This window comes from Leucoraja erinacea, chromosome 29, assembly GCF_028641065.1.
Source record: "Leucoraja erinacea ecotype New England chromosome 29, Leri_hhj_1, whole genome shotgun sequence".
In the NCBI taxonomy this organism is placed as follows: domain Eukaryota; kingdom Metazoa; phylum Chordata; class Chondrichthyes; order Rajiformes; family Rajidae; genus Leucoraja; species Leucoraja erinaceus.
In genome coordinates, this window is record NC_073405.1 from 27,035,942 (window position 1) to 27,053,330 (window position 17,389).

At 44.9% G+C, this 17,389-nt stretch overlaps 1 protein-coding gene across 1 annotated transcript in view; it reads right to left on the reverse strand.

Annotated features, from left to right (window-relative positions):
• The window catches only part of LOC129711359 (calcium/calmodulin-dependent protein kinase type IV-like), a 142,173-nt gene that overhangs the window by 38,254 nt on the left and 86,530 nt on the right, over positions 1-17,389 (reverse strand). Inside the window, exons 4-5 of the mRNA XM_055658966.1 lie at positions 15,559-15,641; positions 13,269-13,341 (exon numbers count right to left, since the gene is read on the reverse strand). Of these exons, the coding sequence (XP_055514941.1) occupies positions 13,269-13,341; positions 15,559-15,641 (156 nt within the window). The remainder of the gene's footprint in view (positions 1-13,268; positions 13,342-15,558; positions 15,642-17,389) is intronic.

The window sequence follows — 17,389 nt, forward strand, 5'->3', positions numbered from 1 at the left end:
ATTTTTGGCGCATAGCTGACATTTTGGTTTGGACTCAAGAGGCAAGTTTGTTTTATTGTCAATGTCCCGATACAGAACAATGAAATTCTTACTTGCAGCAGCACAAGTGCCCTGTAAAAGCATAATAAACAACAGAAATAAATAAAATACAAACAAATAAATAGCAGTCCTCCAGATTTTGTGATGTGGAGGTTATTTGTTCTAAAGAAGGACCCCAACCCGAAAGGTCACCTATTCATGTTCTCCAGAGATAGAAACATAGAAAATAGGTGCAGGAGTAGGCCATTCGGCCCTTCGAGCTTGCACCGCCATTCACTATGATCATGGCTGATCATCCAACTCAGTATCCCGTACCTGCCTTCTCTCCATACCCCATAATCCCTCTAGCCACAAGGGCCACATCTAACTCCCTCTTAAATATAGCCAATGAACTGGCCTCAACTACCTTCTGTGGCAGAGAGTTCCAGAGATTCACCACTCTCTGCATGAAAAATGTTTTTTTCATCTTGGTTCTAAAGGATTTCCCCTCTATCCTTAAGCTATGACCCCTTGTCCTGGACTTCCCCAACATCGGGAACAATCTTCCTGCATCTAGCCTGTCCAATCCCTTAACAATTTTGTAAGTTTCTATAAGATCCCCTCTCAATCTCCTAAATTCTAGAGAGTACAATCCGAGTCTATCCAGTCTTTCTTCATAAGAAAGTCCTGATATCCCAGGAATCAGTCTGGTGAACCTTCTCTGCACTCCCTCTATGGCAATAATGTCCTTCCTCAGACTTGGAGACCAAAACTGTACGCAATACTCCAGGTGTGGTCTCACCAAGACTCTGTACAACTGCAGCAGAACCTCCCTGCTCCTATACTCAAATCCTTTTGCTATGAATGCCAACATACCATTTGCTTTCTTTACTGCCTGCTGCACCTGCATGCCTACTTTCAATGACTGGTGTACCATGACACACAGGTCTCGTTGCATCTCCCCTTTTCCTAATCGGCCACCATTTAGATAATAGTCAGCTTTCCTGTTTTTGCCACCAAAGTGGATAACCTCACTGCATCTGCCATGCATTTGCCCACTCACCCACCTTATCCAAGTCACCTTGCAGCCTCCTAGCATCCACCTCACAGCTAACACTGCCCCCCAGCTTAGTGTCATCCGCAAACTTGGAGATGTTGCATTCAATTCCCTCGTCCAAATTATTAATATATATTGTAAATAGCTGGGGTCCCAGCACTGAGCCTTGTGGTACCCCACTAGTCACTGCCTGCCATTCTGAAAAGGACTCGTTTATTCCTACTCTTTGCTTCCTGTTTGCCAGCCAGTTCTCTATCCACATCAATACTGAACCCCCAATACCGTGTGCTTTAAATTTGTATACTAATCTCTTATGTGGGACCTTGTCGAAAGCCTTCTGAAAGTCCAGATATAACACATCCACTGGTTCTCCCTTATCCACTCTACTCAGCACTCGTGAGTAAGGCAAGGCAGCGCCTTTACCACCTCAGGCAATTGAGGAAATTCAGAGTGTCTCCGAGGATCCTCCAGTGCTTCTACGCAGCGGCGGTGGAAAGCATCTTGTCCGGGAACATTACCATCTGGTTCGGGAATTGCTCTGCCAAGGACAAGAAGGCTCTGCAGAGAGTAGTGCGTTCGGCCGAACGCACTATGGGAACTTCACTCACCCCCCTGCAGGAACTATACAACAGGAGGTGCAACTCCAGAGCAAACAAAATCATGAGAGACCTCTTCCACCCCTGCAACAGACTGTTCCAGCCGCTACGGTCAGGCAAACGCCTCCGTTGCCGTGCAGTGAGAACGGAGAGGTTGAGAAGGAGTTTCTTCCCAGAGGCAATTCGGACTGTAAACGCCTTTCTCACCAGGGACTAACTGTACAGAACGTTTTTCCTTCTATTATTTATTATGTAAAATAATATGTGTGTTATGATTGTGTTTATAATTTGTTTGGTTGTTTTGTTGTTCCGCGAGCATTGCCACTTTCATTTCACTGCACATCTCGTATGTGTATGTGACAAATAAACTTGACTTGACTTGACTTGACTTGACTAGTTACATCCTCGAAAAATTCTATAAGATTCGTCAGACATGATTTACCTTTTATAAATCCATGCTGACTTTGTCCAATGATTTCACCACTTTCCAAATGTGCTGCTATCCCATCTTTAATAACTGACTCTAGCAGTTTCCCCACTACCGATGTTAGACTAACTGGTCTGTAATTCCACGTTTTCTCTCTCCCTCCCTCTCTATAAGATACTGCCTGCCTGAGTTACTCCAGCACTTTGTGCCCTTTTATGCAAACCATCATCCTTGTTTCTATGTTACAAAGTCCTACATGACCCAGAAATGGCCAACCAGGCCTCTCTCAAGACGACTTGGACTAATTTCCTACTGTGCTATATTCCTGAATTGCTAGGTCAATGTGTCAAAGATAAAGCTGAAAATAGAAAGTGTTGCTATTTGAGATCATTGCGGGCAAACATATTCCCAGTCGATACCCAATAACGCAATCATCCTACAGCCCAGCAGCATGAAGTCATACAGTTGTGCGGAATATAAACCGGCCCTTTGGCCCACAATATTGGGCTTGTCCCATTTGCTTGCATTCTGCCCACAGCCCCCCTAGAACACAGTTCCAGCGATCATCAAAACCCATCAGTTCCCCTGAAATCCCTGCAATTTATCAAGATCACTTCCGAATGCAATTCCATATGTATTTTATATCCACATTTCCCAGAATAATGGATCCTCATCGATGATCTGTTACTCACCTTATAGAGAGCCACTCATACTAAATCCCCAGGGCCAGATAGGCTGCATCCCAGGGTACTTAAGGAAGTAGCTCCAGAATAGTGGATGCATTAGTAATAATCTTTCAAAACTCTTTAGATTCTGGAGTAGTTCCTGAGGATTGGCGGGTAGCAAACGTAACCCCACTTTTTAAGAAGGGAGGGAGAGAGAAAATGGGGAATTACAGACCAGTTAGTCTAACATCGGTAGTGGGGAAACTGCTAGAGTCAGTTATTAAAGATGGGATAGCAGCACATTTGGAAAGTGGTGAAATCATTGGACAAAGTCAGCATGGATTTACGAAAGGTAAATCATGTCTGACGAATCTTATAGAATTTTTCGAGGATGTAACTAGTAGCGTGGATAGGAGAGAACCAGTGGATGTGGTGTATCTGGACTTCCAGAAGGCTTTCGACAAGGTCTCACATAAGAGATTAGTATACAAACTTAAAGCACACGACATTGGGGGTTCAGTATTGATGTGGATAGAGAAACTGGCTGGCAAACAGGAAGCAAAGAGTAGGAGTAAACGGGTCCTTTTCACAATGGCAGGCAGGCCAGACTAGTGGGGTACCGCAAGGCTCAGTGCTGGGACCCCAGCTATTTACAATATATATTAATGATCTGGATGAGGGAATTGAAGGCAATATCTCCAAGTTTGCGGATGACACTAAGCTGGGGGGCAGTGTTAGCTGTGAGGAGGATGCTAGGAGACTGCAAGGTGACTTGGATAGGCTGGGTGAGTGGGCAAATGTTTGGCAGATGCAGTATAATGTGGATAAATGTGAGGTTATCAGATTCAGATTCAATTTTAATTGTCATTGTCAGTGTACAGTACAGAGACAACGAAATGCATTTAGCATCTCCCTTGAAGAGCGACATAGCAAACGATTGGAATAAAAAAAAAAATAATAATAATAATAATAAGTGTCCGGGGGGGGGGGGTGATTGGCAGTCACCGAGGTACGTTGTTTTAGCAGAGTGATAGCGGCCGGAAAGAAGCTGTTCCTCGACCTGCTGGTTCGGCAACGGAGAGACCTGTAGCGCCTCCCGGATGGTAGGAGGGTAAACAGTCCAATTATCCATTTTGGTGGCAAAAACGGGAAAGCAGACTATTATCTAAATGGTGGCCGATTGGGAAAGGGGGAGATGCAGCGAGACCTGGGTGTCATGGTACACCAGTCATTGAAGGTAGGCATGCAGGTGCAGCAGGCAGTAAAGAAAGCGAATGGTATGTTAGCTTTCATTGCAAAAGGATTTGAGTATAGGAGCAGGGAGGTTCTACTGCAGTTGTACAGGGTCCTGGTGAGACCACACCTGGAGTATTGCGTACAGTTTTGGTCTCCAAATCTGAGGAAGGACATTATTGCCATAGAGGGAGTGCAGAGACGGTTCGCCAGACTGATTCCTGGGATGGCAGGACTGTCTTATGAAGAAAGACTGGATAGACTTGGTTTATACTCTCTAGAATTTAGGAGATTGAGAGGGGATCTTATAGAAACTTACAAAATTCTTAAGGGGTTGGACAGGCTAGATGCAGGAAGATTGTTCCTGATGTTAGGGAAGTCCAGGATAAGGGGTCACAGCTTAAGGATAAGGGGGAAATCCTTTAAAACCGAGATGAGAAGAACTTTTTTCACACAGAGAGTGGTGAATCTCTGGAACTCTCTGCCACAGAGGGTAGTTGAGGCCAGTTCATTGGCTATATTTAAGAGGGAGTTAGATGTGACCCTTGTGGCTAAGGGAATCAGGGGGTATGGAGAGAAGGCAGGTATGGGATACTGAGTTGGATGATCAGCCATGATCATATTGAATGGCGGTGCAGGCTCGAAGGGCCGAATGGCCTACTCCTGCACCTAATTTCTATGTTTCTATGTTTCTATACCAGTCAGGTAGGTTGCTTAACTGGGGACCTAAATTGAATTGGAAGGTACAGCATGGAAACAGTTTACCAAGTCTATGCCGACCATGTTATCCCACTTTTGCATCCACTCCCTGCACACTAGGGGCAAGTTACAGAGGCCAATTAACTCACAAACCCGCACGTCTTTGTGATGTGGGAGGAAAGTGGAGCACCACGAGAAAACGCACGCGGTCACACGTGGTCACAGGGAGAACAGAAAGCAAACTCAATCTAGCGTTTATTTCAAGAGGGCTTGTATACAAAAACAAGGATGCAGTGTTGAGGCTCTATAAGGTGCTGCCATTTGAAATATTGTGAGCAATTTTGGGCACCATATCTGAGGAAGGATGTGCTGGCTCTGGAGAGGGTCCAGAGGAGGTTTACATGAATAATCCCAGGAATGAGTGGGTTAACATATGATGAGTTTGCCGGCACTGAGCCTGTACTCGCTGGAATTTAGAAGGATGAGGGGACACCTCATTGAAACATACAGAATAGTGCAAGGTTTGGATAGAGTGTATGTGGAGAGGATGTTTCCACTGGTGGGAGAGTCTAGGACTAGAGGACATAGCCTCAGATTAAAGGGCGTTCTTTTAGGAAGGAGATGAGGAGAAATTTCTTTAGTCAGAGGGTGGTGAATCTGTGGAAATCTTTGCCACAGCAGGCTGTGGAGGCCAAGTCAGTGGATATATTTAAGGCAGAGATAGATAGATTCTTGATTAGTACGGGTGTCAGAGGTTATGAGGAGAAGGCAGGAGAATGGGGTTAGGAGGGAGTTATAGATCAGCCATGATTGAATGGTAGAGTAGAATTGATGAGCCATTTGGCCTAATTCTACTATTCCTTATGACCTTATGAGAACGTACCAACCCCACACAGACAGATGAGGTCAGGGGTCAACCAGGGTGTCTGGCGCTGCGAGGCAGCAACTCTACCGCTGCAAGGCCACAATTACAGCCGCCGTTGAAAGGTCATACACCCGAGATGTTTTTCTCTCTCCTCAGAACTTGCCCAGCATGTTCTGCCTTTTCTCAAAATGTTTCATTCCGAGTGCCCACTGGCTTTTTGGGGGGGGGGGGGTTCAGACAAAACTTCCATTCTGCAGCCCTGTAGTTGCTCCTGTCACATCTGGAGACAATGTGTCCCAGTGAATTCCCTGCCATTCACACAGGCTTCATCCCTGACTCTCAGAAGAGGTAATTAAGCTTTTGTTTCAGCTTGGTCAGACAGAGTAAAAAAAAAGAAAACGGTTCGATACAGGTTGTCTATTTGTTTTGCCCCACTCTTGCAAGTTCTACTTTGGGACTAGCAGGGATTCTAAATTATACACAATTAAAATGCAGCCAGGAATCGAGATATCTGTGAAACAAAAAACAGTCCAAGTTTATGTAACCGTGGAAAAACATGAAATAAATTAACTGGTGGGTGGATGAAGCTTTAATCCATGCAGATAATGCTTAATATCCAACCAATCGGCCTCATATATAAAGGATAATTATTGTGCTTTGTAAGATATTAAAACCACCTTTCTCTGATAATGCAGTTTACAGCAGGCCATTATGACCCATTAATATTCAAAAACTATTCCAGTTCTTCTGTGGGGTTCAGTCTCCCTGGTAATAAATTTGATTTATGGACCTATGAAACACGAGGTAAAATGGAGCCTGTCCTTTGAGGGGAAAGAATGGTTTCACTTCCATGCAGCCGGTGGTAGCAAGCGTTGTTTGATGCCTGGAGTGACTGTCTCCGAACTTCACTAGTTAGTACAGGGCACAAGGAGGTTCAGCTGACTCTACACCCACTCGCAGTGGAACGGCCAGGAGCTGTGAGTAGTCAAATCTCCAGTGGTTTACAGCACAGACCGCTGAAGGACACATTAAAGGACAGGAAACCCTACAGATGGGTTTAGCAGTGTGATGGGCACCAGAGACCCGGGTTCGATCCTGACTACGGGTGCCGTCTGCAATGGAGTTTGTACCTTCTGCCTGTGTCCGCATGGGTTTTCTCCGGGTGCTCCGGTTTCCTTCCACATTCCAAAGACAAACAGGTTTGTAGGTTATTTGGCTTCAGTACAATTGTCCCTAATGTGTAGGATAGTGCGAGTGTACGGGGATCGCTGGTCGGTGCGGACTTGGTGGGCAGAAGGGTCTGTTTCCTCGCTGTGTATCTAAACTAAACTAAAAGCTTCATCAGATGTTTTCCACACATATAATGCCTGGTGTTCACCCAAGTCAATGTCCAATGGTAAATGAAAATCAAAAGTGGCAGAGATAGAAGATAGACACAGCATACTGGAGTAACTCAGCAGGTCAGGTAGCATTTCCGGAGAACATGGACAGGTGACGTTTCAAACCAGAACACGGCCTCAGACATATTTTAGGGGGGAAAGGAGGCAGATATGATAGGAATGGAAGGCATTGCCAAGGGTGGTTGTGGATGCATATACAATAGGAGCATTTCAGAGGTTTTTAGATAGGCACATGGGTATGCAGAGAATGGAGGAGATGGATCAACTTCATGCAGATGAAATTAGCTTATCTGGGCATTTCAAAACTAAACTAAGGTTTCCTTCCATATACCAAAGACATGCAGGTTTGTACATTGATTAGCATCTTATAAACTATCTCCAGTGTGTAGGATAGAACTAGTGTACGTTGATCATCAGTCGGCGTGGACTCGGTGGGCAAAGGGTCTGTTTTCATGCTGTATCTCTAAACCTAAACACAACTACTCCACACTAATCACTTCTCTCTGGTAAATAAATCCCAAACATTCATGACCCTTAGACAGAAGAAACCCCTCCTCCTCTTAGTTCTAAGTGATTGACTTTTTGTACTGAGACCATGCCTGCTAGGTCTTGTAGCTCCCTTTGGGAGAACATCCAAACTAATCTCTGTCTTCTCAAGCCCTCTCATTCATTTACACTCCAGATTGTACCTTCATGTGTTATTTGTCAAGGGAATGAGCCAGCGTTCCCAATGCTGAAGATGGCAGAACATAAACTCAATGAAAAACACATTGAGTGCATCCCGCTGGCAGTGTCGTGTCAGTGGACAATAAAGTTGAAAAAAATCACACGGTGGATCACTGCAGTGTTTCGCCATTAGGGATTAATCCCTCAGGGTTAGCATTTAAGAGGCTTTTCGATGTACGCATGGATAGTCATGGAATGGAGAGATATGGATCATGTGCAGATAGAGGAGTTGACTTTAATTTGACATCATGTTCGGCACAGATATTGTGGTCGAAGGGCATGTCCCTGTGCTGTACTGTTCTATGTTCTGTTCTGTGAATGCTGTTCGTGTGATATCATTAACCATTGCAAGACCAAATCTGAGGAAGGACATTATTGCCATAGAGGGAGTGCAGAGAAGGTTCACCAGACTGATTCCTGGGATGTCAGGACTGTCTTATGAAGAAAGACTGGATAGACTTGGTTTATACTCTCTAGAATTTAGGAGATTGAGAGGGGATCTTATAGAAACTTACAAAATTCTTAAGGGGTTGGACAGGCTAGATGCAGGAAGATTGTTCCCGATGTTGGGGAAGTCCAGGCCAAGGGGTCACAGCTTAAGGATAAGGGCGAAATCCTTTAAAACTGAGATGAGGAGATCTTTTTTCACACAGAGAGTGGTGAATCTCTGGAACTCTCTGCCGCAGAGGGTGGTTGAGGCCAGTTCATTGGCTATATTTAAGAGGGAGTTAGATGTGGCCCTTGTGGCCAAGGGGATCAGAGGGTATGGAGAGAAGGCAGGTACGGGATACTGAGTTGGATGATCAGCCATGATCATATTGAATGGCGGTGCAGGCTCGAAGGGCCGAATGGCCTACTCCTGCACCTAATTTCTAAGATCATTTATTTTGGGAGGTTAGAGCATCATACAGCACGGAAACAGGTCCTTTGGCCAAACTCGTCCATGCCAACCAAGATGCCCCATCTAAGGTAGTTCCAGTAGGCCGATATCCCTCTAAACCTTTCCTCTCCATGTACGTGTCCAATGTCTTTTAAATCTTGTTACTGTTTCTGCCTCACTACTTCCTTCGGCAGTGCATTCCAAATACCCACCACCCTCTGTGTGAAAAAGTTGCCAATTAAATCTTTCTCCTCTCAAACCTATGTCCAGTTTTCGATTCCCTAACACCGATAACAAATATTGTGCAATTGAGGTCTTCGAAGACCATGCAGGTCATAAAAATCTCTTTACCAAAGTATTAAGGTGATAATCATTATTGAATTTATTTAATTGTCATTAATTATGATTTATTGTATCTTTTTGGTTATCTTTAAGTAATGTGTTTACAGGCCCGTTATGCTGCTGTAAATAAGAATTTCATTGTTCTATTGTTGGTACATGTTACAATTGAACGCTTGACTCATGAACAAGAACATGTTCTCTTCATAACAACATAGAAAACATGAATAGTACGGGTTTAGTTTAGTTTAGTTTATTGTCATGTGTACTGAGGTACAGTAAAAAGTATTTGTTGCGTGCTAACCAGTCAGCGGAAAGACAATACATGATTACAATCCAGCCATTCACAGTGTATAGATACGCGATAAATGGAATAACGTTTAGTGCAAGATAAAGCCAGGGGTGTCAAGGGTTATGGGGAGAAGGATGGAGAATGGGACTGAGAGGGAAAGATAGATCAGCCATGATTGAAAGGCAGAATAGACTTGATGGGCTGAATGGCCTAATTCTGCTCCTATCTCATATGGACTTCCTTTAGACAGCTCATTCTATGTACTTACCACCCTCTGTCTGAAAAGAGGGCCCATTTAGTTGTCTGAAGGAGGGCCCGGACTCGGAAAGTCACCTATCTGTGTTCTTCAGAGATTCTTCCTGACCCGCAGAGTTATTCCAGCAATATGTGTGTCGTTTTTTGTAAACCATAATGACACTTTAATATTTGAAAATATTTTGGTTCTGTTTCTACAAGTGGAAGAGTCTAGGACCAGAGGCTATAGCCTCAGAATAAAAGGATGTACTTTTAGAAAGGATATGAGGATTTTCTTTTGTCAGAGGGTGGTGAATCTGTGGAATTAATTGCCACAAATGGCTGTGTAGGCCGTGTCAATGGATGTTTTTAAGGCAGAGGTTGACAGATTCGTGATTAGTCCGGGTGTCAGAGTTCATGGGGAGAAGGCACGAGAATGGGGTTGAGAGGGAAAGATAGAACAGCCATGATTAAATGGCGGAGTAGACTCGATGGGCTGAATGGCCTAATTCTGCTCCTAGAACTTATGAACTGATGGTTCTGCTATGTAAATTATGCCGTGGTTCCATCAGCCATGAATGTTAGCACAGGTTTGAGGAGTTAACGCCTCCAAATCCTGTTCCTATCCTGGGAAAATGATTTCTAGGACAGTTCAGGTAGGGAGGAGATAATGCGATCCCACCCTCATTTTAAATGGCTAAGAATTTTCCGTTCTATCAGTACAAAAATCTTAATTCATTAGTGATAGGAGTAGAATTAGGCCATTCGGCACCAAGTCTACCCCGTCATTCAGTCATGGCTGATCTATCTCTCCCTCCTAACCCCATTCTCCTGCCTTCTCCCCATAACCTCTGACACCCGTACAAATCAAGAATCCATCTATCTCTGTCTTCAAAGTATCCACTGACTTGGCCTCTACAGCCTTCTGTGGTAAAGAATTCCACAGATTCACCGTCCTGACTCAAAATTTCCCCTGCTCTCCTTCCTAAAAGAAGGTTCTTTAGTTCTGAGGGTGTGACCTCTAGTCCTAAACTCTCCCACTAGTGGAAACATCCTCTCCACATCCACTCTATCCAAGCCTTTCACTAATCTGTATGTTTCGATGAAGTCCTCATTCTTTTAAACTCCAGCGAGTACAGGCTCAGTGCTGTTAAATTGTCATCATAGGTTAACCTACTTATTCCTATTTAATTCCCCAATCTGTGCAACCACACATTTATTTCAGGAACCCATTCTGCAAAGTAGAGGTTGGAACTGTATTAGAAAAATAGAACAGTGTAGCATAGCAACAGACACTTTGATCGACAGTCCTTGCTGCCAAGTTAAATTGATCTCATCTGCCTGTACGTGACCCAAATTCCCTGCATTTCCATGTGCCCACCTAATATTCTACGGATAGAGTTATCGAGTCATACAGCGTGGAAACAGGCCCTTCAGCCCAACTTGCACACACCGACCATCTACACTAGTCCCACCTGCCTGCTTTTGGCCCATACCCCTCCAAACCGGTCCTATCCATGTACCTGTCTACATGCTGCAATAGTACCTGCCTCAACTACCTCCTCCAGCAGCTTGTTCTATATACCCTGTGTGAAAAAGTTGTCCCTCAGGTACATATTAAATCTTGCCCCTTTCATCTTAAATCTACTTAATTGAGCTACTGTGGGTAAAATTACATTCACCCAGAACCAGGGGCCACAGTTTAAGAATAAGGAGTAAGCCATTTAGAATGGAGACGAGGAAACACTTTTTCTCACAGAGAGTGGTGAATCTGTGGAATTCTCTGCCTCAAAGGGCGGTGGAGGCTGGTTCTCTGGATGCTTTCAAGAGAGAGCTAGATAGGGCTCTTAAAAATAGCAGAGTCAGGGGATATGGGGAGAAGGCAGGAACGGGGTACTGATTGGGGATGATCAGCCATGATCACATTGAATGGCGGTGCTGGCTCAAAGGGCCAAATGGCCTGCTCCTACATCCTATCTATTCCCCTTATGACCTTATTACATCTCTACAAAATCACCCCTTAACCTCTCGCACTCCAAGGAACAGTCGTAGTCTGCCCAGTCGCTCCCTATAGCTCAGGCCCTTGAGTCTTGGCTACATTGAGACTGTTCCACCATTTAATAAGGTCAGGGTGATGCAATTATAACATGAACTTCCTATTCCCATTTATCTTGGTTACTCTCCACCTTTTGCTTCTCAGAAATCTAAAGATATTCAATGGCTTTGCCTCACTAACCTTTTTGGCTGAGAGTTCCAAAAATCCACAACCCCCAGAGGAGAAATGAAAATCTCTTCATCCCTGTGTGTATCTCCACTGGTCTAGGAATAGATCAGTGGAAATACAGGGAACTGCAGATACTGGTTTACAAAAAAAAACCGACACAAAGTGCTGGGGTAACTCAGTATGTCAAAGTTTAAAGGAGATTAGCAGGGCGGTATTTTTTTACACAGAGGGTGGTGAGTACCCGGAACATGCAGATATGGGTGATGGTTGAGGTAGATACGTTACTTTGGATAGGCATATGGATGTGAAGGGAATGGAAGGATATGGATTATGGGCTGGGAGATATGTGATGGTCTTGGCATCATGTTCGGCACAAACATTGTGGGCCGAAGGGCCAGTGCTTGTGCTATACTGTTCTATGTTCTACGTCACACAGCAGTTCTGTAGAACATGGATAGGTGATGTTTCGGGATCGGGAACCTTCTTCAGAGTTTGAAGAAATGATGCCGACCCTTAAAGTCACCTGAAGTGAAAGGCATGGGGTCAAGGAAAGAGCGTTCACATCGCGGCCCTGTTTCCACCGATCTTTCCGCCACCATGCACAAGAAGCGCAAGACAGACACCATTGTGCAGATGCCGAGTAGTGTGTTCAGCTCTGGATGAACAACTTCTAATCTTGTATGTGAACTCGATAAGAAGAGTGAAAGGCATCAGGTGCTGCCGGGACCGCTGAGTTACTCCAGCACGTTGTGTCTTTTTTTGTAGGAAGAGGCCATTCAGCCCTTCATATCTGTGCTGGTCACACTTTCCCACTGTGCATGGTATGGCCCTCATTTGTTCATTAGTTCTTACAGGAGCAGAATTAGGCCATTTGGCCCATCAATTCTACTCCGCCATTCAATCATGGCTGATCTAATTTTCCCTCTCAACCCAATTCTCCTGCCTTCTGCCTCCCTGACACCCCTGCTAATCAAGACTGTTATCTCAGCCTTTAATCATGCATTGGTTTGCTCTCCACGGCATCCAAGCTTGTTTCTTTTTGACTTTCTTTAACCTTGTTTCCTTACAACTGTTTGAAAACAAAAACCTGATATACACAAACCAAATAAATATGCAAGAGTGCAGTCATTAGAAGGGGTGTCACAGTACTGAAAATTGTTTGTTACACAAAAAAGCTGGAGAAACTCAGCGGGTGCAGCAGCATCTATGGAGCGAAGGAAATAGGCAACGTTTCGGGCCGAAACCAAGGGTTTCGGCCCGAAACGTTGCCTATTTCCTTCGCTCCATAGATGCTGCTGCACCCGCTGAGTTTCTCCAGCTTTTTTGTGTAACCTTCGATTCTCCAGCATCTGCAGTTCCCTCTTAAACACTGAAAATTGTTTGTTTGTTTGTTTGGTACCATGATTTCTTAGCAACTAAACAGGAAGCTAAATCGCTCCAACTCTCATTGAGTGGAGCACTCTGACTCAGAACAAAGCAACTCAGCGGTGCTTCCCGACCGCAAAATGTCACACATTAAATTGCCTGGTTTGCAAGAGAGAGGTTCTGGGGAGGAGGGTGAGGGAGGTGAGAGGAAGAGTGAGGCCGATAGAGAGGTATCCAACATGACTCACCTCCACAGCTTCCAGGATCTGTTTCACAGCATGAGCTGCATCCCGCTCGCTGTAATATCCCTTCTCCACAATCCTGGGGAATGCAAACAAACATCATTTGCACATTTTCTGAATTTTGTTTTTGAACGCTATGGACCAGCAATGTGATCAAGACGGCCATCTGGTCGGTGGGGGTGCTGCAAGCCGGCGACCTGTCAGCAGCATGTTAGTTTTTTTCAACTTTTTAATTTTTTTTAGTATGTTTTAAAGTGTGCTTTTAATGTTTCTTTGTGTGGGAGGTGGTGTGGGGGGGGTGAGGGAGGAACCATTTTGGTCGCCTCCCCCATGGAGAGGCGACTTTTTCCAGGTCGCCTCCCCCGTGGCCTAACAGCAAGGATCGGTGCGGCCTTTCCCGGAGACTGAAGCCGCGGTCTGCAGAGCTCCAACCGGCGCGGCGTCTGCAGCCCGGGATCTCACGTTGGGGACCCGGGAGAAGAAGAAGCTCCATCGGCCTACTTCTACCACGGGCCCCGCGTGGACTTACCATCACCCTTGGAGGGAAACTTCGACCGCCGGCCCTGCAGCCATGGTCTCCGGTGGGGAAGAGCAGACTCTGGACTTACCTGGACCGTTACCAGTCTGCACATCTGGACGCCCGCAGCAACGGCAGCGGAGGGTTGAGGTCCTGACTACGGGGGAAAATCGAGGAGGACTGGCCAATTTTTGTGCCTTCCATCACAGTGATAAATGCTGTGGTGGATGTTTGTGTTAAATATTTATTGTGTATTGTGTGTCCTTTATCATTGTACCGCTGCTGGCAAATTCATTTCACTTGCAATTTATGTGCACTGTGACGAATAAAACTGTATTGTATTGTATCTTTGGACTCTGAACGTGACATCTTCAACCGAGTGCTCTGCGCAAAAGTGCGTGGCTTCACTTCAGTTGCTCCCATGACCCTAAGAAGAGACCATTCAGCCCTTCATGCCTGTGCTGGTCATTCACTGTTTGTTTATTATTACTGTCACGTGTACCGAGATAAAAGATATTGTTTGCGTGTGATCCAGTCAGAAAAATAATCCATGAATATAATCTTATAACCAAAACAAACTCATGGCACAGTGGAGCAGCGGGAGAGTTGCTGCCTCACAGCGCAAGAGACCCATGTTGGACCCTGACTACGGGTGCTGTCTGTGTGGAGATTGTACCTTCTCCCTGTGACCATGTGGGTTTTCTCCGGTTGCTCTGGTTTCCTCCCACACTCCAAAGATGCCGTTTGTCAGTTAATTGACTTCTGTAAATAGTAAATTATCCATAGAGTGTAGGATAGTGCGAGTGTACGGGTGATCGCTGTTTGGCACTGTCTCTCTGGGCCAAAGGTCCTGTTTCTCCGCTGTATTTCTAAAGTCTAAAGCTTTGAGATACTGTTGTAATGAGTGTAGTTTAACATTTTAACTAAGTCGTTAGACCATTCTGGTTCAGATAGATTTGATATCTCCCACACTTACAGCACTTGGAGCCTGAATCTAATTAGATCTGATTGTATCTGCCTTTCACTGATGTAAACACAAGTTAGTTCACTCAACCAAGACGTTCATATTCCCCTCGATAGACATCTGAGAAAGTAACCAAGCCACTTCCCTATTTTAAAAAATCAAATCCAGATTTAATCTGTGAAATGATGATTTAGTTTTGCACACTGATCCACACTCTGCTAGCTCATTTGGGGAATGAAGACTGAAGAATTGTCCCGACCCAAAACATTGCCTGTCTATTCCCTCTATGGACGCTACCTGACTGACTGAGTTTGTGCAGCACTGTATTTGGCTTAATAAATACAGCTCCCTGTATCATCCTATTAGTTTAGTTTAGCTTAGTTCAGAGATACGGCATGGAAACAGGCCCTTCGGCCCACCCGAGTCCATGCCGACCAGCGATCCCCGCTCACTAGCACTATCCTACACACGGGGGGCATTTAACAATTTTTACCAAAGCCAAATCAACCTACAAACCTGTGGAGTGTCTTTGGCGTGTGGGAGGAAACCGGAGCACCCGGGGAAAACCCACGTGGTCACGGGGAGAACGTGCAAACTCCGTACAGACAGCACCCGTGGTCAGGATCGAACCTGGGTCTCTGGTATCGTAAGGCAGCAACTCTACCGCTGTGCCACCGTGCAGACTCCACACCGACTGAATTTTTATTTTTCGTTTCATCTTCCTCATAAACCTCCAGAAAGAAAACTAGCCAGTGCCTGGCTGCTTCACAAAGGTCAGACATTTGAGAACAGAGTCTGGTATCAGTTGCACGTACCTGTCAAAGAGCTCCCCACCAGTCACCAGCTCCAGGATCAGGATAATCTCTGTGGGGGTCTCAAAGATTTCCTTTAGTTTAATCTACAGGAACAAGAGAAATAATGATTATAGATTATAGTTCATTGACTTAAATCCTATTGACCAAAATTGCAATGCAATGTGATGGATGTGTCGTCTGACAAAATGGCAGATTAGACATGTAACCTATAGACACAAAAAGCTGGAGTAACTCAGAGGGACAGGCAGCATCTCTGGAGAGAAGGAATAGGTGATGTTTCGGGTCGAGACCCTTCTTCAGACATCACCCATTCCTTCTCTCCAGAGATGCTGCCTGTCCCGTTGAGTTACTCCAGCTTTTTGTGTCTATCTTCGGTTTAAACCAGCTTCTGCAGTTCCTGCCTACAACATGTAACCTGCTGGCCTTGTTTAGAATGTAGAAACAAGGAAATGCAGATGCTGATTTACAAAAAAACGATACAAAGTGCTGGAGGAACTCAGCAGGTCAGACAGACCTCTGTACAACATGGATAGGTGAATAGATGTTGTTTTGAAGGGTCCCGACCCAAAACGGCACCTTTCCACTTTTTGCAGAAATGTTGCCTTATTCCAGCTGACTCCATTTTGTGTCTACCTTTGGTATAAACCAGTGGGTGCAGTTTCTTTTTATTACATCAGGTAATGTTTTGGGTTGGGATCCTTATTCAGACTGATTGTAGGTTGGGGAGAAAGCTGGAGGAGAGGAGCTGGGGAGAAAGCTGGAGGAGAGGAGCTGCCACATTTTGTCCCGCCTCTCCTCCCTCCCATCTTTTTTCCGCACCCCCCCCCCCCCCCCCCCCCCCCCAATCAATCTGAAGTAGGGTCCCGACCCGAAACATTGCCTATCCATGTTCTCCAGAGATGCTGCTTGACCTGCTGAGTCACTGCAGCATTTGTGCCCTTCCCCATCCTTGTTCTGAGCCCATTCACCACGTTCTACGGTAAAACATGAACATTTTTGTTTGTTATCGCATCGGTTTCAGACATTCAAAAAGCGACTGTAAATTCCTCCAAGGTACGCTGATGGATTACACCCACAGAGCTGGGCTGCAATCCAACAGCACGCTGAGCCTTGGCCAAGTTAGATCTCACAAAGATCAACGTGAAGCAACGGATGTTTGGAAGAATTGCAAACGTAATTTTTATTGATCTATTTATCACAGTTACTTTCAGTTGTTCTTAAGCTTGTGCATCTTGCCTGGTGCTGGATTCTTTCTCATAATACTTTAATCTTGTTGAAATAGACAACAGTCCCTACAGTGAAGATGTGGATCACAAACATGTCCGAAACACTACATTTGGAAAACATTAGGCTTGTATTGGCGGAAAAACCAGATCAGTTTCTCAAGCCATGGACACCCTTCACCGAATTCTTACAAGAATAGCATGGTGCAACACAAATTTACATTTAAATCCGATGCCGGGTTTGGTGAGGTGGGTGGGGGGCCGAGGGGCAAGGTATATCTCCACCTTTCAGATTCAGATTCAGATTCAATTTTAATTGTCATTGTCAGTGTACAGTACAGAGACAACGAAATGCATTTAGCATCTCCCTTGAAGAGCGACATAGCAAACGATTTGAATAAATAATAATAAGTGTCCTGGGGGGGGGGGGGGGGGTGATTGGCAGTCACCGAGGTACGTTGTTGAGTAGAGTGACAGCCACTTCTTTTTCTTCTTTCTACTTTCTATATCTTTCAGCCACATTACTTTGGTAGTTTAGGGGTCTTTCTTTTGTTCTTTTTCGATCTATCTTATCACTTTTCACTTTTTTCATTTCTTGTTTTCTTCTT